General features: G+C 38.9%; 1 protein-coding gene across 2 annotated transcripts in view; it reads right to left on the minus strand.

The window, feature by feature from the left end:
- LOC135111501 (uncharacterized) overlaps window positions 1–26,930 on the minus strand; it is a 60,806-nt gene that overhangs the window by 26,787 nt on the left and 7,089 nt on the right. For both annotated transcript variants that reach the window (XM_064024836.1, XM_064024835.1), the window contains exons 2-7: window positions 18,440–22,968; window positions 18,072–18,153; window positions 16,483–17,320; window positions 11,600–11,800; window positions 11,038–11,189; window positions 3,403–3,562 (exon numbers count right to left, since the gene is read on the minus strand). In XM_064024836.1, the coding sequence (XP_063880906.1) occupies window positions 3,403–3,562; window positions 11,038–11,189; window positions 11,600–11,800; window positions 16,483–17,320; window positions 18,072–18,153; window positions 18,440–22,892 (5,886 nt within the window). In that variant the 5' untranslated portion in view covers window positions 22,893–22,968. The remainder of the gene's footprint in view (window positions 1–3,402; window positions 3,563–11,037; window positions 11,190–11,599; window positions 11,801–16,482; window positions 17,321–18,071; window positions 18,154–18,439; window positions 22,969–26,930) is intronic.

Genomic DNA, 26,930 nt, shown 5'->3' on the forward strand with positions numbered 1-26,930 from the left:
AACATTGTCCTGAACACAAAAACACATGTTGTTATTCTCTGATGAACAATGGGAAGGCACAGCCTTTTCAACAGCACCTATACCAGCACTTATTCCTATGTGCCACAAATAAAGGAATATTAAACAGAATATAACATTAACACATTTAAAAGATAAGTTAAAGAGGACAGTCAATAAGACCTGCTAGCAGATAACCTTAATGCATGTAGACATCAGCCAAGCACCGACCCTCACACATACACACACGCATGACAATCCTTCTTGAGTATCATCACGACTGGGTGCTAATGTATCAAGTGTTTTTGAAATTTGAAGCTGATCACCCCAATATGTTGTGACTGTATGTACAAACAGCCCACAAAATGCCAACCAGTGGGTATTATATTTTCCCCTGCTATCTCTCCCCAGACACAAACCAACTGGGTAGATAAACTGCAGATTTGGCAACTCTGGTGGGACTGGCTGTGGCGTGGTAAATGGTGGTGGTGTGTGCAGTTCAGTGCCACACAAAGTGGCAAATAAACATGTGAATAAAAAATTTAGGTGTGGTAGCAGCAGCAGTGCAAGTATTCAAAAGCAAAAGGATAATATACAGACTAATAAAGTCTATGGTAAAAGTAAAATACTTTCTATTACCAGGACTGACTTCCTGATTTCAGAGTACATATTCTGATTTTTAGAATTCTGGCTAAAAGATAATGTGCCTGCCTGTAGCACACACACAAAAAATAAAGTATAGCTAAGAAAATTTGTCCATACCATACTGCTGATTATAACACAGTTAACCTTCAGCACTCATACATACAAACATATACCAAGGCTGTCTCCCACAAAAAAGGAGAGGAGCCAATAGGGATGTACCGATGTATCAGTATCAGTATCAGTGGTATCGGCACATTTTAAGAATATCGGTATTGGTATCGGTACTGGCTAATTTTTTGCCAATACTACCGATACTTGAAAGAGTCCAATACTACCGATACTTGAAAGAGTTTGTATGTCGCATGTCACTCATTGCAAATAATTTTGTTCAACAGTAATTGGATTTTCTAAATTGTTGAAAAATATCAGAAAAGTGTAATTTTTTATTTTTTTTTATGTAGGAAGGATACTGGCCAAGGGCAACAAAAATCTAATAAAAAAAAAAATGCCCACTGAAATGCCAGTCCCATAAAAGGGTCAAAGCAGTGGTCAAAAATTGGTGGATAAGTGTCTTGAAACCTCCCTCTTGAAAGAATTCAAGTCATAGGAAGGTGGAAATACAGAAGCAGGCAGGGAGTTCCAGAGTTTACCAGAGAAAGGGATGAATGATTGAGAATACTGGTTAACTCTTGCATTAGAGAGGTGGACAGAATAGGGGTGAGAGAAAGAAGAAAGTCTTGTGCAGCGAGGCCGCGGAAGGAGGGGAGGCATGCAGTTAGCAAGATCAGAAGAGCAGTTGGCATGAAAATAGCGGTAGAAGACAGCTAGATATGCAACATTGCGGCGGTAAGAGAGGGGCTGAAGACAGTCAGTTAGAGGAGAGGAGTTGATGAGACGAAAAGCTTTTGATTCCACCCTGTCTAGAAGAGCAGTAAGAGTGGAACCCCCCAGACATGTGAAGCATACTCCATACATGGACGGATAAGGCCCTTGTACAGAGTTAGCAGCTGGGGGGGTGAGAAAAACTGGCGGAGACGTCCCAGAACACCTAACTTCATAGAAGCTGTTTTAGCTAGAGATGAGATGTGAAGTTTCCAGTTCAGATTATAAGTAAAGGACAGACCGAAGATGTTTAGTGTAGAAGAGGGGGACAGTTGAGTGTCATTGAAGAAGAGGGGATAGTTGTCTGGAAGGTTGTGTTGAGTTGATAGATGGAGGAATTGAGTTTTTGAGGCATTGAACAATACCAAGTTTGCTCTGCCCCAATCAGAAATTTTAGAAAGATCAGAAGTCAGGCGTTCTGTGGCTTCCCTGCATGATATGTTTACCTCCTGAAGGGTTGGACGTCTATGAAAAGACGTGGAAAAGTGCAGGGTGGTATCATCAGCATAGGAGTGGATAGGACAAGAAGTTTGGTTTAGAAGATCATTAATGAATAATAAGAAGAGTGGGTGACAGGGCAGAACCCTGAGGAACACCACTGTTAATAGATTTAGGAGAAGAACAGTGACCGTCTACCACAGCAGCAATAGAACGGTCAGAAAGGAAACTTGAGATGAAGTTACAGAGAGAAGGATAGAAACCGTAGGAGGGTAGTTTGGAAATCAAAGCTTTGTGCCAGACTCTATCAAAAGCCTTGGAAGATTAATGACATATCAAAAGCTTTTGATATGTCCAAGGCAACAGCAAAAGTTTCACCAAAGTCTCTAAAAGAGGATGACCAAGACTCAGTAAGGAAAGCCAGAAGATCACCAGTAGAGCGGCCTTGACGGAAGCCATAATGGCGATCAGATAGAAGGTTGTGAAGTGTTAGATGTTTAAGAATCTTCCTGTTGAGGATAGATTCAAAAACTTTAGATAAGCAGGAAATTAAAGCAATAGGACGGTAGTTTGAGGGATTAGACCGGTCACCCTTTATAGGAACAGGTTGAATGTAGGCAAACTTCCAGCAAGAAGGAAAGGTAGATGTTCAGTGACAGAGTTGTAAGGGTTTGACTGGACTTTAGCTGCTGGAATTGTTGTATAAAAAGATTAATTAATTAATTATGTAAAAAATAAATAAAGATAAAAATAAAAAAATTTAAAAAAAGTGCATAGGTATCTGTATCGGTAAAAATTCTGGTACATCCCTAGTGGCCAAGACAAGGAACACTACTTTCATATTCATCCTCATTCACACCACTCTCTTAGCCCCTTCGTCTTCAAAAGAGAAGAGAAAATTCACCTGCCTTCACTTTACAGAGATCTGTTGCAAAACTCATAACTCATTAATCTTCCAAGGCTTTCTGGATAATGCAGGTAGGTCAGAGTTACTATCAGAATTCACTGTTAACGAAAAAGTGAAAATCCTGAATCAACCAATGCGTGTTCTCCAGTGTGTGGGGAAAGACATCAGTTGACACTCCCTGGTTGAATTTCTACATCTGAGACACTCTATCTGGCTGCTGTGTGCTTGACAGCGTGCATCTAGGCGTGTGACTGGCCACCAACTCAGTGCATTCTTGTCAATATTCATGACAGAAATGTGACAAAAGAAATGTGTCTTGGAACAGCTGTACATGTGTGTAATACTGTACATTACCTTTTTCCATATCAATGTCTGTTAAATGACAAGAATGAATCAACATGTATTATCTGGACTAATGCAGCTTCCAGGCATGCCACAGACAAATTAGGACAGACATTGGAGGGATTGTTGCATGTGCACACATACAATATAATAATGTCTTACTCATCATGCACACGAAAATATATTCCTACCTTACTGGCATTGCCACTCAACATCTGAAGCCTCAGCCACTCAATGCTGAGCAAGTCTTTCAGCTTGTCTGTGGAACTACCTTCATGGCAGTCATAGCCCCAGAGAACCACCTTCTCCCAAGGGCTCAGCAACTCCCTCCCAGGGAAACTCTCACAAAATCTGTAACAATTCACTATAAGAAAACTATTCTCTAATATCTGAACACAATAAGGACAAAAATGTTACATTTCAGTTTACTAGATCATTTTCACCCTTAACCCTTAAACAGCAGGATGTATTGTAACGGAGGTCTCCACATACTGGGTAAAATAATTTTCAAAATGAGAAGATATTACACATTTGCTTATTCCTGCATGATATTCTAGTAACAGAGATAATGAAAATAAACTTGTATTTTCTGTATGCGAGCTGAGGCAAAATCTACAATTAGAAAACAAAGAAAAGATTTCTGGGCATGGTGACACACCATGCTGCAAAAAGGCTCATGTGATAGGAAGATGTTCCTGGTGAAGAGAGGTTTATTTATATTGCTTTTGCTGTTGTAGCCACATCACACAAGTTGCCCTTCTAACACATCTTGTTTTCCTTGAAATACAGTTCCTACTGTTTTTTCAAACAGATACTATTCCATACAATAGTCTCTCTCTCTCTCTCTCTGCGTGTGCGCATATGCATGTGTGCATGTGGCGTGTGCACATGTATATGTATTTACCTAGTTGTATTTACCTAGTTGTATAGTACAGGGTCCGAGCCAAAGCTCAATTAGTCCTGTCTCCATACCCGAATTTGTCCAATTTTTCTTTAAACATGTGCACACTCTTTGCCGCAACTACCTCTTCTTTTAAGTTATTCCATATTTCAACCGTTCGATGTGGAAAGCTGTATTTCTTAATATCTCCCAAACAATGACTCTTCTTTAATTTCTTCATATGTCCCCTTGTACGTCTATCTCCTTCCTCCACTTTTACAACTAGGTCATCTCTGTCTATCTTCTCCATGCCATTTACTAATTTGAACATTGTTATCAGGTCTCCTCTTTCCCTTCTTTCTTGCAGGGTTCGTAATCCAATTTCTTCCAGTCTTTCCTCGTAACTTAGGTCTTCCAATTCAGGTATCATTTTCGTAGCTGTTCTTTGTATTCTTTCCAATTTCCTTATATCTTTCTTTTTGTGTGGAGACCATACCACTGCTGCGTATTCCAGTTTGGGGCGTATCATGTGTGTTATGATTTTCTTCATCATTTCTTTGTCTAGGTAATTAAATGCCACCCTGATATTTGCTAGCAAATTATATGTAGAGCCAAATATTCCATTGATGTGTTTTTCTGGTGAAAGCGTGTCTTGAATTATTACTCCCAAGTCTTTTTCTTCTTTGCTCTTTGGTATTGTGATACCTCCCATCTTATACTCCCATGAAGGTCTCCTTTTACTTCTTCCCATCTCCATTACATGGCACTTCTTTATATTGAATTCTAATTTCCATCGTTTACTCCATTCATAAATTCTATCAATATCCCTCTGTAGTTCCTCACAATCCTCTTGGTTCTTTATTACTTTCATCAATTTTGCATCATCTGCAAACATATTAATGTAGCTATTTAAACCCACCGTCATATCATTTATATAGACCTGAAACATTATAGGTGCCAACACAGACCCTTGTGGTACTCCGCTTGTTACTTCGCACCAACTTGATTTATTATCTCTGATTACTGTGCTCATTTCCCTACCTTGGAGATAATCCTTCATCCACTTAAGTATTTTTCCTTTTAGCCCTCCTCGATGTTCCAGTTTCCATATGAGACTTTTATGTGGAACTGTATCAAAAGCTTTTTTCAGATCTAAATAGACAGCATCAACCCAACCATCTCTCTCTTGTAGTTTATCTATTACTCTTGTATAAAAGCTCAGTAAGTTTGTTACGCAAGATCTCTCTTTCCTGAAACCGAATTGTTTTTCTGTTATTATATTTTCTTGTTCAAGATATTTCACCCATCTGTTTTTAATGACTATTTCACAGAGTTTACTTACAATACTCGTGAGTGAGACTGGTCTGTAATTCAGTGATTCCATTTTATTACCTCCTTTGTATAACGGTACTATATTAATTTTGCTCTCTTCCATTCCTTTGGTACTTTTCCCTCCTTTAAAGAACTGTTAATTATCTCCCATATTGGTTCTTCCAGTTCCTCTCTACATTCTTTCAATATCCATCCATTTACTTCGTCTGGTCCCATCGCCTTCCTAGTATCTAGCTCTTCCAGTAGTCTTTTTAATTTCTTTTCTTTCCACTTGTATGTTTGCTATTCCTTTCTGTTGTTCCTCATCTCCCAGTGATGCAAAGACAGTTTCTCTTGTAAATACAGACTTAAAGCTTTTATTCAGTATCTCAGCCATCTCTTGTGTGGTTTCATAAATTTCTCCATTTTCCTTCAGCTTTGTAATAGTATCTCTATGGTTTATTTTTCCATTTACATATCTATAGAAAAGTTTGGGTTCTTCTTTACACTTTCCAACTACATCTCTTTCAAAATTTCTTTCTTCTTCTCTTCTTATTTTAACATAATCATTTCTAGCTGTCCTGTATTCTTCTCTATTTATCTCATTCCATTTTTTCCTCATTTTTTTCCATGCCCTCTCCTTTTTCTTTTTTGCCTCTGCACACTTTGCATTAAACCACACTTTCTTATTTTCTTTTACCTTATATCTTGGCAAATATCTTTCAACACCTTCTCTAAACTTGCTTAAAAACACTTCATATTTTTTCTGCACCTCCATACCTCTTAATAAATTATTCCAATCAAGCTCTCCGTAGAATTTCTTTAACCCTGTAAAGTCTGCCTTAGCATAATTTTTTCTCTCATTTTTATATTCCTCATTGAATTTTGGCACTTCTTCTTTGATCTCTATCTCCATCTTCACATGATCACTTTTTCCCACTGGACACAAATATTCTATACTTGGTTCATTTTCTGGCTTTTTTGTAAAAACCAAGTCTAGTAGCGATGGTTCATCTTCCCCTCTGTACCTAGTATTTATAGAATATAAGTGTGTGTGTGTGTGTGTGTGTGTGTGTGTGTGTGTGTGTGTGTGTGTGTGTGTGTGTGTGTGTGTATTTACCTAGTTGTATAATACAGGGTTCGAGCAGGACTCATAGTGTCCTGTCTCCATATCTATATTTATCCAGCATTTCCTTAAATTTATGCCTGTTTGGTGCTGTAACAACCTCCTCATTTAGACCATTCCAGATATCCACAGTTCTATGTGAAAAACTGTACTTCTTGATGTCCCTCAAACACTGACTCTTCCTGATTTTTTTTGGAGTGCCCTCTCGTCCATCCAGCTTCATCTTCCAGCAACACCAGGTCCTGCTTGTCTATCTTCTCAGTGCGGTTAACTATTTTATACATTGTTATTTGATCTCCTCTTTCTCTTCTAACTTGCAAAGTTGGCAGTCCCGTTTCCTTCAACCTCTCCTCGTATATTAGGTCTTTCAGCTCTGGTACCATCTTTCTGAATTCTTTTCAACTTCTTTGTCTTTCTTTATATGCAGAGACCACACCACTGCTGCATATTCCAGCCTGGGATGTAGCATAGTGGCAATAATTTTTTTTCATCATAGTCTTATCAATGTAATGAAATGCCATCCTAATATTTGTTAACATCCTGTACGTCGAGCCAAATATCTCATTTATATGCCATTTTGGGGTCAGGATATCTTGAAAAACCACTCCTAGGTCTTTTTCTTCTTTGCTCTTCATTATTACTTCCTCCTCCATTTTATAGTCACATGCAGGTCTTCTTTTATTCTTTCCCAATTCCATCACATGGCATTTCTTAGCATTGAATTCCAATTTCCACTTCTTGCTCCATCCATAAATCTTGTCAATATCTCATTGTAACTCCATACAATCAGCATGGCTCTTAATTACTCTTAACAATTTCTAATCATCAAGAAACAGATTAATATAACTGGTCAAATCTTTCTGCATATCACTGATTTATATTTGGAACATAATGGGTGCTAACACTGACCCCTGTGGTACTCCACTAGTTACAATACTCCAACTTGAACAGGTGTTCCTGATCACAGTTCTCATTTCTCTATCCTTTAAGTAGTCTCTCATCCATTTTAGCACTGTCCCCCTCAGTCCTCCTATATGTTCCATCTTCCACAATAATCTTTTATGTGGAACTTTATCAAAAGCTTTTTTGATGTCCAAGTACACTGTATCTATCAACCCATCTCTGTTTTGTACTTCCTCTATTACTCTTGTATAGAACCTTTGTAAATTTGTCACACATGACCTTCCTTTTCTGGAACCAAATTGACTATTTGTTAGAACTTTGTTCTCTTCCAAATATCTTGAATTATTACTCCCAAGTCTTTTTCTTCTTTGCTCTGTGGTATTGTGATTCCTCCCATCTTATACTCCCATGAAGGTCTCCTTTTACTTCTTCCCATCTCCATTACGTGGCATTTCTTTATATTAAATTCTAATTTCCATCGTTTACTCCATTCATAAATTCTATCAATATCCCTCTGTAGTTCCTCACAATCCTCTTGGTTCTTTATTACTTTCATCAATTTTGCATCATCTGCAAACATGTTAATGTAGCTATTTAAACCCACTGTCATATCATTTATATAGACCTGAAACATTATAGGTGCCAACACAGACCCTTGTGGTACTCCGCTTGTTACTTCGCACCAACTTGATTTATTATCTCTGATTACTGTACTCATTTCCCTACCTTGGAGATAATCCTTCATCCACTTAAGTATTTTTCCTTTTAGCCCTCCTCGATGTTCCAGTTTCCATATGAGACTTTTATGTGGAACTGTATCAAAAGCTTTTTTCAGATCTAAATAGACTGCATCAACCCAACCATCTCTCTCTTGTAGTTTATCTATTACTCTTGTATAAAAGTTCAGTAAGTTTGTTACGCAAGATCTCTCTTTCCTGAAACCGAATTGTTTTTCTGTTATTATATTTTCTTGTTCAAGATATTGCACCCATCTGTTTTTAATGACTATTTCACACAGTTTATTTACAGTACTCGTGAGTGAGACTGGTCTGTAATTCAGTGGTTCCATTTTATTACCTCCTTTGTATAACGGTACTATATTTGCTCTCTTCCATTCCTTTGGTACTTTTCCCTCCTTCAAAGAACTGTTAATTATCTCCCACATTGGTTCTTCCAGTTCCTCTCTACATTCTTTCAATATCCATCCATTTACTTTGTCTGGTCCCATCACCTTCCTAGTATCTAGCTCTTCCAGTAGTCTTTTAATTTCTTTTCTTTCCACTTGTATGTTTTCTATTCCTTTCTGTTGTTCCTCATCTCCCAGTGATGCAAAGACAGTTTCTCTTGTAAATACAGACTTAAAGCTTTTATTCAGTATCTCAGCCATCTCTTGTGTGGTTTCATAAAAAAAAAATCCATTTTTTTCGGCTTTGTAATTTTTCATTTTTTCCAGCTCTCCATTTTTCTTCAGCTTTGTAATGGTATCTCTATGCTTTATTTTTTCATTTACATATCTATAGAAAAGTTTGGGTTCTTCTTTACACTTTCCAACTACATCTCTTTCAAAATTTCTTTCTTCTCTTCTTATTTTAACATAATCATTTCTAGCTCTCCTGTATTCTTCTCTATTTATCTCATTCCATTGTTTCCTCATTTCTTTCCATGCCCTCTCCTTCTTCTTTTTTGCCTCTGCACACTTTGCATTAAACCACACTTTCTTATTTTCTTTTACCTTATATCTTGGCACATATCTTTCAACACCTTCTCTAAACTTGCTTAAAAACACTTCACATTTTTTCTGCACCTCCATACCTCTTAATAAATTACTCCAATCAAGCTCTCCGTAGAATTTCTTTAACTCTGTAAAGTCTGCCTTAGCATAATTTTTTCTCTCATTTTTATATTCCTCATTGAATTTTGGCACTTCTTCTTTGACCTCTATCTCCATCTTCACATGATCACTTTTTCCCACTGGACACAAATATTCTATACTTGGTTCATTTTCTGGCTTTTTTGTAAAAACCAAGTCTAGTAGTGATGGTTCATCTTCCCCTCTGTACCTAGTATTTTCTTTCACCCATTGATCCATCGTGTTTACCATCATAGTCTGTAAAAATTCTTCACTCCATGTACTGGCAATCCCTGTCACCTCCATCTCCCCCCAGTTTATCTCCTTGCTATTAAAATCTTCTACTAGTAACACCTTGTTTCTTATCTTTAGCATGTCATCTATACTTTTTATGAACTCGCTTTGCATGTGCTTATAATCATCAGTCCCCCAAGTGTTGGTTTTTGGAGGCATGTACGCAACAATAATTTTTCTGCTTTCTTGTCCTTGGATCTTGATCTCCACACTCAATGTTTCTGACCTCCCTTCACCATATTTCACTGTTTCTATCAAGATGTTTTTTTCTTACTAGAATCATCACTCCTCCTCCTCCCTTATTCTTTCTGTCTCTTCTCCATGTGTTATATCCTTCTTCTTCAAATTTAACATTAATCTCTCTTGTTAGTTTTGTTTCCATAATGCATGCCACTTCTGGTTTCTTTTCATGTAAATAATCTCTTAGTTCCCTTAGGCTGGACCCTAATCCATCTATGTTTGTATACATAACTTTAATTTAATTTATTGTGGACCCCTTTCTTTTGTGTTCTCTCTTTGTTTTCTTACTTCTTGCCCTGCATTCTTTAACCACCATTTCCTCATTTTCTTGTCTATCACTCTCCATGTGTGTGTGTGTGTGTGTGTGTGTGTGTGTGTGTGAGAGATTTAGCAGAGAATTATCAGTTCTCTCTCTCTCTCTCTCTCTCTCTCTCTCTCTCTCTCTCTCTCTCTCTCTCTCTCTCTCTCTCTCTCTTCTTTCTACTGCTATTTCATTTCTTTCTTCTCCCCCCTCCCTCCCCTCACAAGTACATGAAAATAGGAATAAATACTAAAAAAATAAAAATAGATAATGAAGAAATAATCAACTGTCTAGACAATCTCTCTGTCTGTCTGTGTCTGTTTCTTTGCTGGTGTGCAAACCCCCACTGATCCATTCATTACCTGTTCCCCTTTTGTCTTTCTCATCTTTTTTCCCTCTGACCTTAAACCTTTCCCCAAATTTACAGTAAGAAAGATATGAGAGAGAGAGAGAGAGAGAGAGAGAGAGAGAGAGAGAGAGAGAGAGAGAGAGAGAGAGAGAGAGAGAGAGAGAGAGAGAGAGAGAGAGAGAGAGAGAGAGAGAGAGAATAATAATAATAATAATAATAATCACATTCACACACACACACACACAGATCTCAAAGCTGCCATACTGTGGCATTTGTGGCGGAAAAGCAAAAAGAAAGCACCAATTCCACCCAGTGCATCACATGGGTTGCCAGACACTTCCTGCATAGCTCCATAAATCATGACAGACCTCTATCCTGGGAGAGAGTCACTTGTCTCCCCCAGTGATTTAGTTGCCATATGTCTCCAGAACATCTAAGAGGAAAATAAGACGTCTGAATTCAAAATTCTAGGCGTGAAAAATCATGCCTTAATAGATAATCGCCAAGAGCAAGCTGCCGGCTCGTTCCTAAATAGATGATCCCTGCTGTTTAGGGGTTAAAGATTAAATTTACCTGACAAAAATGTTGAGAAGAATCTTGAGGCCCTCAGGTGATGCTCTAGTGTAACAGGAAGAGAGGAGCCTGAAGGCTGTTGCACCATGACGTCCCACACACAAGATCCTCATTTTGGCAATATCCAGAGGAAGGGTGAGGGAACTTGGCACCTGTCAGACACAACAGTTGTTTCATGTTGCTCATTGGTCTGTTGTAACTTATATTCACCATATAAGTATAAGTGTGTATTAACATAATAGTTAGGCAAGATTCTTTTTTAAAAGTTACTCATTTACTTCAAGACCATTTCTGATCTCTTAGAATAAGTATGCGCAGATACAAACCAGGCCCAAGGGTATTTGAAGAAAATTCATGTATTAACTGCTTCACTTAAATATATGTCCAGAACAAGCAATAAAGCAATACAATGCTGCATGCTCACACAGATGGCTCACATAATTGATATTCATAAACTTTGTTGCTGCATCATGTTAATGAATGAAAGACAACTCAGAACTGGTTAATGACAATCACCACTGATGATCTCTAAATAACAACCTGCACAAGCAGGAACACTTACCCTTATCCATGAGGGCTGCTTATTGTGAGTGAGGTTCACAAGATACCTGGCAAGGGGCAAGAGGAAGGACACAGCCAGGGGCAGAGAGTTGTGATGGTGAGAGAGGTGATGCTTAAGGAGGGTCCATGCATCATGCTGGCGATTGTTAGTCACAAAATGGAGGATCAGCAGCCCAAGGTAGCTCTCACACTCCAATGTTATCTGCAAAATCAATGACAATTAAAAATGACATAATGGTAAAAAGAACATCCATTCTCAAAGTACATACATACACATACTGGTAACTATGTATACTCACAAACATATACCTATGGAGGAAAGACTATGATGAATGCGATGCCGCAGTATTAGTGTAGTCTGGCAAGTGTTACACAACATTCCTGTTGCTTGGATTAAGAGATGAAGAGCAACTATCTATGACTTCCAGAATATACACAGCACAAAAGTGCAAAAAAAAAAAAAAAAAAAAAAATAAATAAATAAATAAATAAATAATAATGAAGTCAGTAGTGACTACAAACAGCTATAAATTAGGTATCATCTTTCCTAACTTTTCTATTTAGTTCACTTACAGCATTCAATGGCGAGTTTTGTTGCTGTGGCAACATAATAACACATCAGTGAAACTCCACCTTTGACATGGCTGGGACATGTTGATCTTGACTTATTAAATAGGAGTCTATAGGATAATAGGAATTGATTTAAACACTTTCACCTAAAGTACAATTTTTCTGGAAATGTATCTTGTGCATTACATGCCTCTCTACCTGGGAATTTCTCACAGCACATTTTTCCCATGATCTTCAGACTTCAGTTAATTATTGTTTTCAGAGCAAAGTCCAACACAATCCTGAAATTTAAGTGATAACCCTGCTCTGCATTCATTACAAGTTTGTTAGTTTCTTATTTAGCAAAAATTCACAATGCTGAAATTTGTTAAGTGTTCATTAATGGTCAGCACCATACTTAACCTATGTACAGTACACAAAAATAAATATGCACCCACCCGCTGATGCCTGCTAGAGCACAAATCCCTCCTTATACAATGTCTTCTTGCATCTGAATTAATTTTTTGAACATTTCTGGCAACTCACTGAGTACAGCAGGCATGAGTGACATGTGGTGCTATCTCACCACTAGACAAAAGCTCTGAGTTACTGCCATGGGTGGATGTATGTCACGTGTTCCCAAGATAATTTCTTACCCATTCCCCATCACCTTTCTTTCCACTCCAGTTTTACTCCTTGTCTTCCACCATGTCTGGCTATCACTTGTCAGATGTGGAGAGAGCCAGGATTCTCACCATGATAAAGGAGAATGCATCAGGGGGAAATTTCAAGGCGTACTGGATGACACTTTTCCACTATCTAGTGGCTCAATGCAACTGCCAGACACACACCAGACAGCTTGACTTACCAGAAAATCTGTGTCTGGATATCACAGGAAAACATCCCAGACTATTGACACAATTCTAAGGAGAAGTGATAAAGAATCCCAAGGTCACAGCTTGACAAGTAAAAATAGCACCCTGGCTTGCTGAGAGAAGTACCTCACTACACCAACCAAAGTAATGTGGAGTGATCAGTCCACATTTAGGTGATTTACAGGGCATCAGGGTAGAGTGAGGAGGCCTGTGGGTAACCACCACTATGATGAGTGCTTCACTGAGAAGGCTGTCAAACACCTAGCCTCTCTGATGGTGGGGGGCTGCTACAGTCTTGATGGTGGGCATGGAGCTTTTTAACATATTGCCAAATACCACAGTAAATGGCAGCATTTATATTGAAGTTTTACACAACTACATAAGAACATAAGAAATAAGGGAAGCTGCAAGAAGCAACCAGGCTTACACATGGCAGTCCCTGTATGAAATATACCTACCTATTTCCACCTATCATCCCCATCCATAAAACCGTCTAATCTTCTCTTAAAGCTCACTAATGTCCTAGCACTAACGACATGATTAGTGAGTCCGTGCCACTCATCTACCACTCTATTTGAGAACCAATTTCTTCCTCTTCCCTAAACCTAAATTTTTCAAGCTTGAACCCATTATTTCTTGTTCTATCCTGGTTGCTGATCCTAAGAATTTTGCTTACATCCCCTTTGCTATAACCCTTATACCACTTAAAGACTTCTATCAGGTCCCCTCCTAACCTATGTCTCTCTCCAAAGAATGTAAATTTAACAGCTTTAATCTCACCTCGTAAGGATTACTCCTCATCCCCCTGTATCCTTTTAGTCACTCTCCTCTGTACTGATTCTAATAGACCTATATCTTTCCTGTAATGTGGGGACCAAAACTGCACGGCATAGTCTAGATGAGGTCTGACCAGAGCCAAGTATAACTTTAATATTACTTTGGGCCTTCTATTTTTAACACTCCTAAAAATTAATCGTAATACCCTATTTGCCCTGTTTCTGGCCTCTATGCATTGTTTTCCTAGACAGAGTTCAGAGGCAACTATAACTCCTAAATCTTTCTCGTACCCTGTACCTACTAGAGTTTCACTGTTTAATGTGTACCTACTGTGTGGGTTTCCTCTACCAATACTAAGTACTTTGCATATGTTGATATTAAACTGCATTTGCCATCTGTCCATCCATTCAATCATCCTATCTAAATCTGCCTACAAAGTGATGGCATCCGATTCTGACCTAATTAATCTACCTATCTTTGTGTCATCTGCAAATTTACTAACATCACTACTAATTCCACTACCCAAGTCACTGATATATATTAAAAACAACAATGGCCCTAACACTGATCCCGGTGGCACTCCACTAATTACATGACCGCACTCAGATTTAGAGCCGTTTATAACAACTCTTTGTCGCATGTTGCTTAGCCATGACCTTATCCAGCCTAACACCTTCCAATCTATCCCGTGTGCCCTAATCTTTCTCAGGAGCCTTTGATGGGGTACCTTGTCAAATGCTTTACTAAAGTCCTGATATAAGATGTCATAACTATCACCATTATATCTACTGCCTCGTACACTTTACTGTAAAAATTTAAAAATTTAACAAATTTGTCAGGCAAAACTTTCCTTTCATGAAGCCATGCTGTGACTGATTTATCAAATTATGTTTGCCTAAATGTTCCCTAATGTTCCTTGCTATTACTGACTCCAATATTTTACCCACAACTGAAGTTAAGTTGACAAGTCTATAATTAGAAGCTAAAGATTTATCTCCTTTCTTAACGATGGGTACTACATTAGCCTGCCTCCACATTACTGGTACCTCACCTGACTCAAGTGATTTCCTAAAGACAGAAACTAACAGCTCACTAATAACCTCTTTGCATTCCTTAAGTACTCTGGGATATATTTCGTCTGGTCCTGGTGTCTTGAACTTTTTAGCCTATCTCCTGGGATATATTTTGTCTGGTCCTGGTGTCTTGAACTTTTTTAGCCTATCTCCTGTTCCACTATTTCCTTAGTTATGGAAATATCTGTCAGCTTCTCATTCTCATCTGCTCTAGATATCTGTTCACTATTTGGCATATCCTGCATGTTTTCCTGGGTAAAGACAGTTAAAAAATACTCATTCAGAATTTTACTAATCTCCCCAGAACTAACCAGCCCCCCATCTGCTGCCTTTAATGGACCTATAGTATCCTTATTCTTCGTCCTGTATACCTGAGAAAATCCCTTGGGGTCCGTCTTCACCTGGCTTAATTCATAATTGCCCTTAACTTTCCTCGTTAAGCTCCTGTTTTAAAATTAAAACTTCTTCACCTGCCCTTAATCTCTTGTATATACTTCTCTTCTCTATATAATATTTTAACCTAGCAGTCATCCATTTAGAATAATTTTTCTGTGATCTTATTGCTCTATATAGAATGTTTGCTAACTGACCTGTATGCAATTTATCTACAAAATATTTATACAACTCATCTACATTTACTTCACCTAATTCCCTCATCTCGGCCCCTTCCATCCACTCCACTCCCTCATCTACTCGCCTCTACCTTACCTCCCCCATTTCAGCATGACCTGACCCTCCAACATACTCACACCTATCTCCCCCCCTCTCTCTCCTCCACCCCTTCCGGACACATCTTCCCTCCCTCCTCTTGTCCTACACCCTCACACCTCACCTCACCTTTCTCATCCTGCCTTATCTTTCTCAACTCTGTCCTGGACCTAACCTCACCTTGCATCCGTTGCCAGTCAACTCCTTGGAGTTGGAGTCAAAAACCACAAATGCAACTTCTTTATGTATGACTGCTCCAGCATACAGGGTCAAAAAAAAAAAAAAAAAAAAAAAAAAAAAAAAAAAAAAAAAAAAAACTGTCAGATTTCCTTCAGGACAACAGTATACAAATGTCTGACTGGTCTGGCAACTCACTATATCTTAACTGTGCATGAAAATGAAACTACATAAGTATGAAATTTCAGTTCCACGTCTTGATAATGTTCTGTGCAAAATAAGGGAATACAGTCTGGATTGCAATAATTTCAAGAAAGTAAGTGTTTCTATGCCTAAAAGGCCAGAAATGGTTAAAAAACCAAAGGATGGAGTCATAAAATAGTATATAATAAAATATACCCTCATGGATGATACTTGCTTGTTTCTCCAGTTTTAATATCAATGATGGGCCAGTGGCATGTGCAAACAATATTTTTACATATATGATATTAAGATCACTATAAACATAGAGAGAGAGAGAGAGAGAGAGAGAGAGAGAGAGAGAGAGAGAGAGAGAGAGAGAGAGAGAGAGAGAGAGAGAGAGAGAGAGAGAGAGAGAGAGAGAAACTCTATTCACATACACACATTCAAGAAAACTAGTTTGCCTACAACATTAACCATCAAATCTTCCTGAGCTAAATTTTAGTGCACATCTCTCACAACTATCTCAGCAATGGCAACAATACCTCATGGCTGTAGTGGCAGTCCTGGCGCTCACAGAAGCCTCTGTTGATAAAGAGAAAACAGATGCCCAGATTGCCAGGTAGCTTAGGTCTAGGCACAAGGAAGGTTCTGTTCCTGTAAAGTGACGGCGGAGGAACCACCAGTGCTTGGGTGGCAGTAGGCGGCTGGGCTCTCTCATTTGACTTGCATGATGTGAAAGGACTCTTATCACTTGTTGTTTTATCACACACTTCTTCCTGGCCCCTAAAACCTGTCTCTCCTGGCTTATTTTCCTGAAGGGGTATGAAATTCCATTCACTTTGGGAGGGTTTGAAGCAGTGTGGAGAACCAGCATTGTTTGATGCATCAATGGGGTCTGTGCACTCTCTGGAAGTACTGTCACTTTGCAACACTTCAGGTGGAGATGATAAAGGACTTGCTGTGATGACTTCCTGTCCATCCCTGAACACTTCTGCAGGGCCTTCAGCTTCATTACTCTGACCACCTTTGTCTCCTGATGGAAAGCTGTTCAAGATGCCGCTTTCCAACATTTCTTCCTCCAAGCTGCATTTCGCCTCATTTTCTACAATGCGATCAATGACAGAGGACTTAGATTGCAGACTTTCCACGTCAGAATCAGTTGGAGACAGAGCCTCATCTGATCCTGCACCTACTTCCAATCCATCACCACTCTGGCTATGTTCAGAAGGCTCTGCAAGCATGCTGTCTTTAACATCACCTGCCATCCCTTCACTCTTGCTGACTGAGGAATATTCTTCTGTATGATCTTCCTCAGTATCCTTGAAAATTTTAAAGTCATCAGCTTCAGGTGTGTCTTCTTCCCCACTGACATCAGTGTCTCTGAGAAAAATAAAAAAAAAGAAAATTAGTTGGTTTATATTCATTAGCTGAAATATTACACAAGGTTTGTTCAATTCATTTAGATTCTATTTGTGAATAACTTGCCTACTTTGGGCAGACTTGATAAATTTTTCTGATTAAAAATGGACAGGAAGTAATTGTTTAATGCCTTTCTCATGTCCTCATTACTAGTTATCAATTCTGACCATCTTTGTTTACAGGACCAATGCCTTCTCTGATGGCTATTTACATCTGAAAACTCTTTGGATATCTCTGCATCTTTTTACTGCTCTAATATCATAATCCCTATTTTGCTTAATGAATGATTTTTCCATCTTATCCAGCTAATTCATTGCATAAATACCTCAATTGTGGTTCTCCACTTTTTCATCCATTTAATAAATTAATTTCTTTCCACCATCTTATGCACACATTTAAACTGTAGTGAGTAAAAATACATATTAGCATCAGTAGGAAAGCCCTCTGCTCTGCTTGAGTATCAGCCCACGTGATTCATGATTTCCTTCTATGAGAAAATATCTTTGTATTATATTAAAATCTACACTCACATCAACAGTCAAGAGTGCACAATGCAGCCAGTAAAACAAATCAATGAACTCTTCCAGTGACCTGTGCACAGCAGCTTTAGCACTACTCTGATACTGAAGGCATGGGGCCTCAGTGTTGTGAATCAATGCATAGTAACATCTACAGCATACTCTCTGTCTGTAATACACACTGGTTTACTCACAGGAGACTATAATCGGTGTACAACGAGAGCACATCCTCTCCATCTGAATCTATTGGATCTCCATTGCCTGCTGCCTCCCCATCTGCCAACAGAACAATTCACATTATATTCCTCATGGACAACAAAGCCAAACTCTTTCTGTTCTTTCTTTCCATCATGAACTAAACACTCATTTCATTCATCTATTTCATCATGCATGCCAGAAAACCTAACTAGTGAATACAAAATTCCTTAGCTGATTGTGAAAGAGTTGCATTGCTAAATAATATTCTATAAAATTTTATATTTATAAAATTGTACTCCACTTAAATTTTTCACCACTCTAAATACAACCAGTAGGAATACCAAGACAGAGCTGCTGGTCCTACCTTTCCCCTCCTCTGTTAAGCTGGTTTCATCAGTGTGAGTGTCGTGGCCTTCACAGTGTGGTGCAGAGGCAGGGGCAGCAGGTGACTCACTGCACTGCCTTAGCTCAACCTGCTCCTCTGAAGATGCCTGTGCTGGAGATGTTTTACCCATAGTAGTGTCCTTCAAGATGACATTTTGTGCCTCAAAGTTGCTCTGCACACCCCAGTCTCTTCCTGTATTTTCTAAGCGTCTTTCTAAATTTTCTAAAAGTTGTGCTTCATTTGGCAAGTGATGCACAAACTCTGTAGAAATGCTATCCTCCCCAGTCTGGCTGCAAATGGCATCATACAGGCCAGCTGCAGCAGTGTCACACTCACTCTGGCATAGTGAAGGCTCATGACTTGTTGGAGGGCACTGTTCATCCTCTGCTAAACTGATACATTTTCCTTCATCCACTTCAAGGGTATCTGATTGTTCTGTAATACCTGAGCACGAGTCGTTTCCAAGTGCTGCTCTGCCACTGCCCCTGACACAATCATGATCACTAACTGATGTTTTATACAAATTTGATCTTTTTGTATCAAAATCACACCTAGTTAACTTGCTTCTTTGGTCAGGAGCGAGGGTTATATTATGAAAATCAAAGTAACCATTTCCATCACTGTATAGAGAAGATGTAGAGATATTAATACCTTCTTCATAAACCTGACCCTCAACACCTTTTCTTTCCTGACTTCCAGCACCACTCACCACCACCAGCTGAGATCCCTTACCACCTGTACCCTCCTGGTTGTTTGCAGCATTCACCACCATCTGACACTCTTCAATTTCTGGTCCTCCTTCACTGTTCACATCACTCTCCACCACCGTCTCATACTGCTCACCACTCGTCCCCCCCTGGCTGTCACTAGCACTCACAGCCAGTGCCTGACACTCCTCAGCACATGATACTTCCTGCCTGTTCTCAACCCTCTGCACCACTTTTTGATGCCCTTCAGTATCTGACTCTCCCTGGCTGTTGGCAGAAGCTTCACCATCTGTTCCTTCTTGGCTCATCTCACTAGTCTCCACCTCCTGACACTTCTCAACACACATTTCATCACTAAAATTTCCTCCCTGACTGTTCTTAGCATCATTTCTATCTTGGCTCATCTCGCTACCCTCTGTCTTATGGGAATTCTTACCAGATGTTTCCTCTGAAACATTTCCATCAAAAGTTCCTCCCAGACTCTCAACATCTGTTTCTTCTTGGCTTATCTCACTAGTCTCTGTGTTCTGAGACCTCTCACCACAAGTTTCTCCTAAAAGACTTTCTTCAGCAATTTCTCTCTGACTGTGCTCAACATCTGTTCCTTCTTGCATCACACTAAGCTCCTTCTCAGAACTCTCATGACACGTTTCATCAAAAAAACTCACTTCAACAATTCCTCCCTGACTCTCCTCACAGTCTGTTTCCTTAACACTGTTCTCAGCATCTCCAAGACTGCTCTCAGCACCCACCACACTAACAGCACTGTCATCATTTGTGCTTCTGTGTATGTTGGAAACATGCATTCCTTCCTCACTATCATTTTTCATGCAAGCACTCTTACTGCTGCCTTCCTGTAACTTCCCCTTGACACATTTCCCCTCCTGGCTGTCAACAACCTTTTCCAACACTTGCACAACATTTTTCTGTCCACTTGGCAAAGCAAGCATAGAAACTGGAATGGAGACAGGAAGAGACATGTCTCTAGCAGTGGGAGCTGACAATTTCTGGGACTCTGCATTCTTGATCACAACAATAGAAGTATCACACTCCACTTTCCTGAGGTACACTCGTGGTTCACTCTTGCAGTGTTTCTTGAGCAGAGTGGTCATGTTGCTGAACTCTGTGGGTGTTACAGTCTCACTGACATTGCCTTTATTATGAAGTTTAGACCTTAAGTTGTAGTTGCACGTAGACTTCTGAGAGCTCTTTTGTGTCTTTTTCTTGGGTGATGAGCAAACTGGATAACAGGGTCCAGATTGTGAGGAAAGAGGTTCTGTTTGTGTGTGGTGCAGCATTATGGAAAAAGATCCTAACTGTGTGTGATGTGGGGATGAAAACTGAGGTTGTTCTTGGTTTCCTTCAACACCAACATGAGGATCTGCCTGTGTGTGATCTAGGACAGAGGAATGGTCTTCAGGTGGGTTGTCTTGGGAGGTGGATATGTGAAGTTTTGTCCCAGTGTTGTTTGGGGGACAGGCATTCAGTTCTGACTCAGTGCTGTGGGGGATGATGGAAGGAGAGGTCTCCTGTTGTGTGCTATGTGATGGGGAACTATGTTGTGGCTCAGTGTGGCTATCAGCAGTGTAAGACAGGCCTTGCATAAGGTTTGGCATCATACATGGCAATGCTGTGTGTATGTTTTTGACTGATGGATGAGACTCAGACTGTATGCACACTGGGGGTGTGTAATGGAGGTGTGGGTGTACAGGTTCTGACTGTGTGTGGTTTGGGTCAGAAGGAATGCTTCGTGAAACAGAAGACACAAGTTTGGACGTGGTGTCATGCGTGTCAGGTGAGAGTGAGTCATCTGAGAATATACGACTGGAGAATGATGAATATGGTTTAAACTGAGCACACTGTGGTCTGAGGATGGGTGGCAGAAGCTCACTGCTATTCTCAAAGGTTTCACTCAAGCCTTCACTGGTGCTGCTTTCTTCAGCCCTACCACTCACTTTGGCCTCTGCACCTGAGTACTGCAATGTAGGGGGGGGCAGTGACACTCCCTTGATTTCTTGACCTCTAGCTGATGCTTTCACAAGGAAGGTGGCCTCTATCTCCAGCACCTGGCTCTCAAAGTCTTCCTGTATTGGGCTGTCAACTTGGCTGTCATCAACCCTGGGGTCTGCTGTCTCACCTGGCTTTGCTGACACACCATGTCCATGAGATGCTTCTGAAGGTGTAGGAGTAACTTCACCTTCCTTTGCCTTTTTAATTTCCATGCTAAGGAGTTGAGCAATGTGCCTGTGGGAGTGACTAGAGGAGCTCTGTAACATATTGCAACATTGGACCATCTGCTCTAACAGTAACCTGGCTTTTTCTGCCTTGCTCTTTCTTCCTCTCTTTTTGGCACCTGGCTGTGGCTTTGGAGTTTGTATATGCTTAGGCACATCCTTGTCATTGGCCTGAAGTCTCCATAGTTTTCTTTGTCCTGCAATGTTTGACTTCCCTTGTATATTCTTAGAAACATCTTCATTAATGTTCTCGTGGCTCTCAAGTTCTTTCTCCTGTTTCTGTGGTTCTGCAGAGATTGGTTTTCCTTTGTTATGCTCAGACACATAAAAACTTGTGGTCTTGCGCCTCTTTATCCTTTCTGGTCCTGCAATCCCTGATTTCCCCTCTACATGTCCAGACACTTCTTTATCACTGGCCTTAGATCTCTTCAGTTTTCTTTGTCCTGTAATATTTGAATTTTCTGGTATGTTACCTGATATATGCTTTTTTGTGATCTTGCATCTTTTTACATTTTGTGGTTCTGCAGTGTTCATTTTTTTTTGTGTGTCCTTTGATACATCCCTGTGACTGGTCTTGCATTTCTTCAGTTTTTGTGGCTGTGAAGTGCTTGAACATTGATTTTTACAGGTTGCTGCTGCTGCTGCTTTACCTGACTGATCTGCACCACTGCTTTCTATGATGTAGGGGAGCAATACATCCTGCTCCTTCGGATCCTGTGTTGGTTTCAGGATGGTGGAGTAGTCCAGATCAAGGCGACCCAGCAGGTCCATCACTCGCTTCCTTCTCTTACTTTCCAAGTTGGTCACAATGTCAATGACTTCACATGAACTGGAGAACTTGCAATCACTGTCACTGGTGGACCTGGAAACAGATTCTTCCTCATTCCTCACACTGTCACCATCTCCAACTTTCTCAGCCACATGTTCTACCTCTTTGCTCTGAATGTTGGAGTGAACTCTACTTTCCTCAGCCACAGGTTTTTCCTCTGTGTTTTGAGTGTCAGAGTTAGCTCTGCTTTTCTCTGCCACATGTTCTCCCTCTTTGCTCTGAGTGTCATAGTAAACTCTATCTTCCTCAGCTATAGGTTCTCCCTCTTTGCTCTGAGCATCAAAATTAATGTTACTTTTCTCAGCCACATGTTCTCCCTCTTTGTTATGAGTGTCAGAGTCAGCTCTATTTTTCTGGGCCAGATTTTCTTTCCCTTTGCTCTGACTGCTGGTATCCTCTCTAGTGTTCACAATCACAGGATCTTTCTCTTCATGTTGACTGCCCACATCACCTCCTGCCTTCAGTGCTCTGGGAGGAATGAATGGTCTGCGCTTCCACTCATAGTTGTTGCAATACTTCCTTGTTGACGACAGTCTCCTCATCACCCGCTGCACTTCAGGCATTGCTCGACACAGCCGCTGACACACCACAAACTGAGGTTGCAGTTTCTTTCTTTTCTTGCCAGTACGTGACTCCTGGCATAGGTGGGCCTTGCCTGCCATTGTCTGGTTTTCTTTAGACCCCTTGGCTAACCATCACAAGGAAGCTCTATGTGGCTAGGTGGCTGATCCCATCAACCTGTCACAAAGAAAAGGATATCTGGTGTCACGTAATAACTGTCATGTACATGTAAAAAAGGAGGGTGAAATGTAGAGTGAAAATACTTAGCTTAACTTTTATATTCTATACATGATGGCACATGAAAGAAAAAAACTCCTGTGCTTCTTAGAAAATGTGGGACCAGTAAGCACCTGACAATCACACAGTGGGTCCACTATTTACATTTTCTTCAATTACAGTATCCATTGTGCATGAATCCCAAGTACGGCATGCTCTGAATTCATACACAAAATACTGGTAGTTTTACAAATAATGAGGCAATGATCTGTGTTTAAAACCTCTGTGTAACAATGTAGTGGTCAAGGGGCACTGGTGATGTGAAGGGGGCTGCAGGCACACACCATTCATACCCTGCACAGTGTTCACATGATGTAGAGATCTGGAGGCTCCCATACCCATATCAAGAGTCATGAAGGCCAAGACATGGGCCTTCCCTTTGACCATCAAGGAAAAGCCTTCAAATGTGCTGTCAATCTGTACCAAGAGTCACAGTGGAAGGTAGGGTTGCAAGAGGTCTGTTGCTTGCACGTGTTGATAACAATGTTCTAAGTACTGGTTGAATGTAATCCAGATTTGAGCTCCAGGAACGACAACAAAACCACAGAATGTTTCTAAACAATGTTTTGACAGCTGTAAATATATGGAAAATCTTGCTAAAGAGTGTCATGACAAATATATGAAAACCAGTTAAGAAACATTTCTTTTTTAAACAGTTTTTTAATCATTATTGTTATTATCATGACTCATTTTCTTTTACATATTTTGGGGCATGGAATAACTTTTTATTATCACTTTTATCATTACACTTCTTTTAAGATGTTTTCTTAAATAGGGTGGAATAAAAAACGAGCATTACTCATCAGTTCCTCTCTTCTGCTTGATTAACATAAGAATCAGCCAATATTCTCAATCTTTTATCCATTTTACTGGCAAACTATGGAACTTCCTGCTTGCTTCTGCATTTCCTCTTGTTTATGACTTCTCTCTTTTAAAAAAGAGGTAGACTTGAAGATATTACACTACAGTAATTTTTTATGATTAAACTCTCCTTAAGAGACTACATCTTGAATCTGTCCTTCCATTTCTTCCAGTTTTCTTGTCCTTGCCCAATCTCTCTCTCTCTCTCTCTCTCTCTCTCTCTCTCTCTCTCTCTCTCTCTCTCAGTAGCATAAAAGTTATGTAATCATTCCCTGGTCTCCCCACCCCCCCTTTTTTTTGTTTTTGTTTTACCCACTTCCAGCAAAGACAAGTTTACCTACAATAATTCCAAAGATAAGTTAACTTCTCAGGGAGTAAGCTGTGTTGTGCTGGTGTTTAGGCTACAGGAGTACCCCTTACAGTATTACAGTTCTCAAGATGTGGACTTTTGTACCTAAACCATTTCAGACCATGATTAGCATTATTCATGACTGGCAGTGCTGTGATAAGCTATAGAATTTTATTTGCTATGCCTCTACACAGCAGTCTTGTAGTTGCTAAAGAATTAATATATTAGACACATTACTAGAAAAAAGAAAAATAAATAATAGAAAAAAAAAAAAAAAAATATATATATATATATATATATATATATATATATATATATATATATATATATATATATATATATATATATATATATATATATATATATATATATATATATATATATATATATATACACACACACACATCCAGAGTTTCTTTTTCAATTTATTGCTTGCAATGTCTCACCTTCACAGAAGGATACATTTAACCACCTATTCAGAAGTGGCTCATCTCCTTGCATCCTTTATGGTCTTCCAAAAATTCACAAGTTGGTAACCCCATTAGGCCTATCCTCAGTTCCATTAATACTTTAATTATAAATTGGTTAAATATTTCATCCCTATACTGGAAACATTAATGTCAAGTAAATTTACCTTACAAAATTCTTACAACTTTGTTAAATAAATAAATTAAAAGTTCATAATACTGTCACAGCTAGTTTTGATGTTAAGTCATTATTTACTAATGTTCCCCTTAATGAAACCATTCAAATAATTTGTAATGAACTTTTTAAGGACCATGACACTTACCTTAATAACTGTAAAAAGCAATTCACTAGCTTATTAGACTTAGCAATTAAAGACTCCCCCTTCCAGTTTAATAATAAATTATATGTCCAAGTTGATGGTGTAGCCATGGGTTCTTGCCTTGGCCCTACTCTTGCTAATGCTTTCTTATGTCATCATGATATTAATTGGTTAAATGAGTGCCATGGTGAGTTCAAACATATGTTTTAAGGAAGATGTCTTGATGACACCTTTCTTTTATTCAAAACACTCTCAACACATTCCTAAATTTTTTGGCTACTTAAATTTTAAACACTCTAATGTTGAATTCACATGTAACGTGGAAAACCACGGTTCTACCCTGTTTTTGGATGTATTAGCAACCCGTAATAACAACCAACTACATACAGCAGTTTACTGCAAACCAACCTTCACAGATTTGGGGATTAATTATCTATCTTTTACACAGGTTTGGTGATTAATTATCTGTCTTTTATTCCTCAGTTATTTAAGATTAACACTATCAAAGGTCTCTTACATTGTTGCTACAGTTTATCCTCTAACTGGTTTACATTTGACCAGGAAGTGAACTTTTTAATATTTTTCCATAATATTGGGTTTCCGTCGGGCATCATTAATAATACCATGTACATTTTTTTAGAAAGCAAATTCAATCAACCTTCCTCTAATGACACACAGACCATAACTAAGAAATACATAAAATTACCTTCCTATGGCTATCTTAATTATACTATTAGAAAAAGACTCAGTCCCATACTTAAAATACAATAACCTGACACCAAGTTGATCTTCATCTTCACCAATACTTTTACTATTACCTCTTTCTTTAAATTCAAAGACAGTATTCCTATTGGACTCTAGAACATCATTGTAAGACTTGATATATTGGAGAAACCAAGAGGAATTTAAAACACAGAACTAGTGAACATAAAGATACGTACACAGAAACAGCTCATCTCCCATTCTCAGCAGTAAGAATGCATTCATAAACACATGACCATCCATTTACGGAGAAGGATTTCAGTATATTACATAAAGCTGACAAACATACAGACATTAAAATATTTGAAGATATTTATATTAAACACTTGAAATCTGAATTAATTAATCAATTATCTTCTTCACAACTGTATCTTTTATAAACTCTGTTTGGAGCTTTGGGTATCCAAGCTTGTAGCCAACCTATCTCAAACACCACATTCCTTTGTCAGTCCTTCCCACACCACCAGCAAGAGTACACAAGGTCTGTTTACATTTCATCCTTGTTTTCTACTTGCTTTGCCTGTATCAGTGTTTGCTAATAGGGTCATATTATATGACACTATTGTCTGTGTCCTGTTTGTTTTTTGCTTAATGTACTTACTTTTTTTAAATTCTTTTCATTTACCTAGTGTGTGTCATATATATATATATATATATATATATATATATATATATATATATATATATATATATATATATATATATATATATACAGAGAGAGAGAGAGAGAGAGAGAGAGAGAGAGAGAGAGAGAGAGAGAGAGAGAGAGAGAGAGAGAGAGAGAGAGAGAGAGAGAGAGAGAGAGAGAGAGAGAGAGAGAGAGAGACTAATACTAATACTGCAAGGGCCTTGTAGTATTATCTGTAGTCTTAACCCCTTCCCGGCAGCAGGGCAGATGTATGTACTACCAAAAAGAAAATCGTCTATATATAGAAACTGTCGACTTTCATCCTTAAATCTATATATAGTTTCCCCGCAAGTGGGCATTCCAGACTGACGTCTATATATAGATCCTGCCGCAAAACTGAACAAACATTTGAATCTATGTATAGATCTTAAGTTTGGTTGGTTATATGTATATTGATAAATTTATATGAAGGTTTA

This window comes from Scylla paramamosain, chromosome 22 (assembly GCF_035594125.1).
Source record: "Scylla paramamosain isolate STU-SP2022 chromosome 22, ASM3559412v1, whole genome shotgun sequence".
NCBI lineage: Eukaryota > Metazoa > Arthropoda > Malacostraca > Decapoda > Portunidae > Scylla > Scylla paramamosain.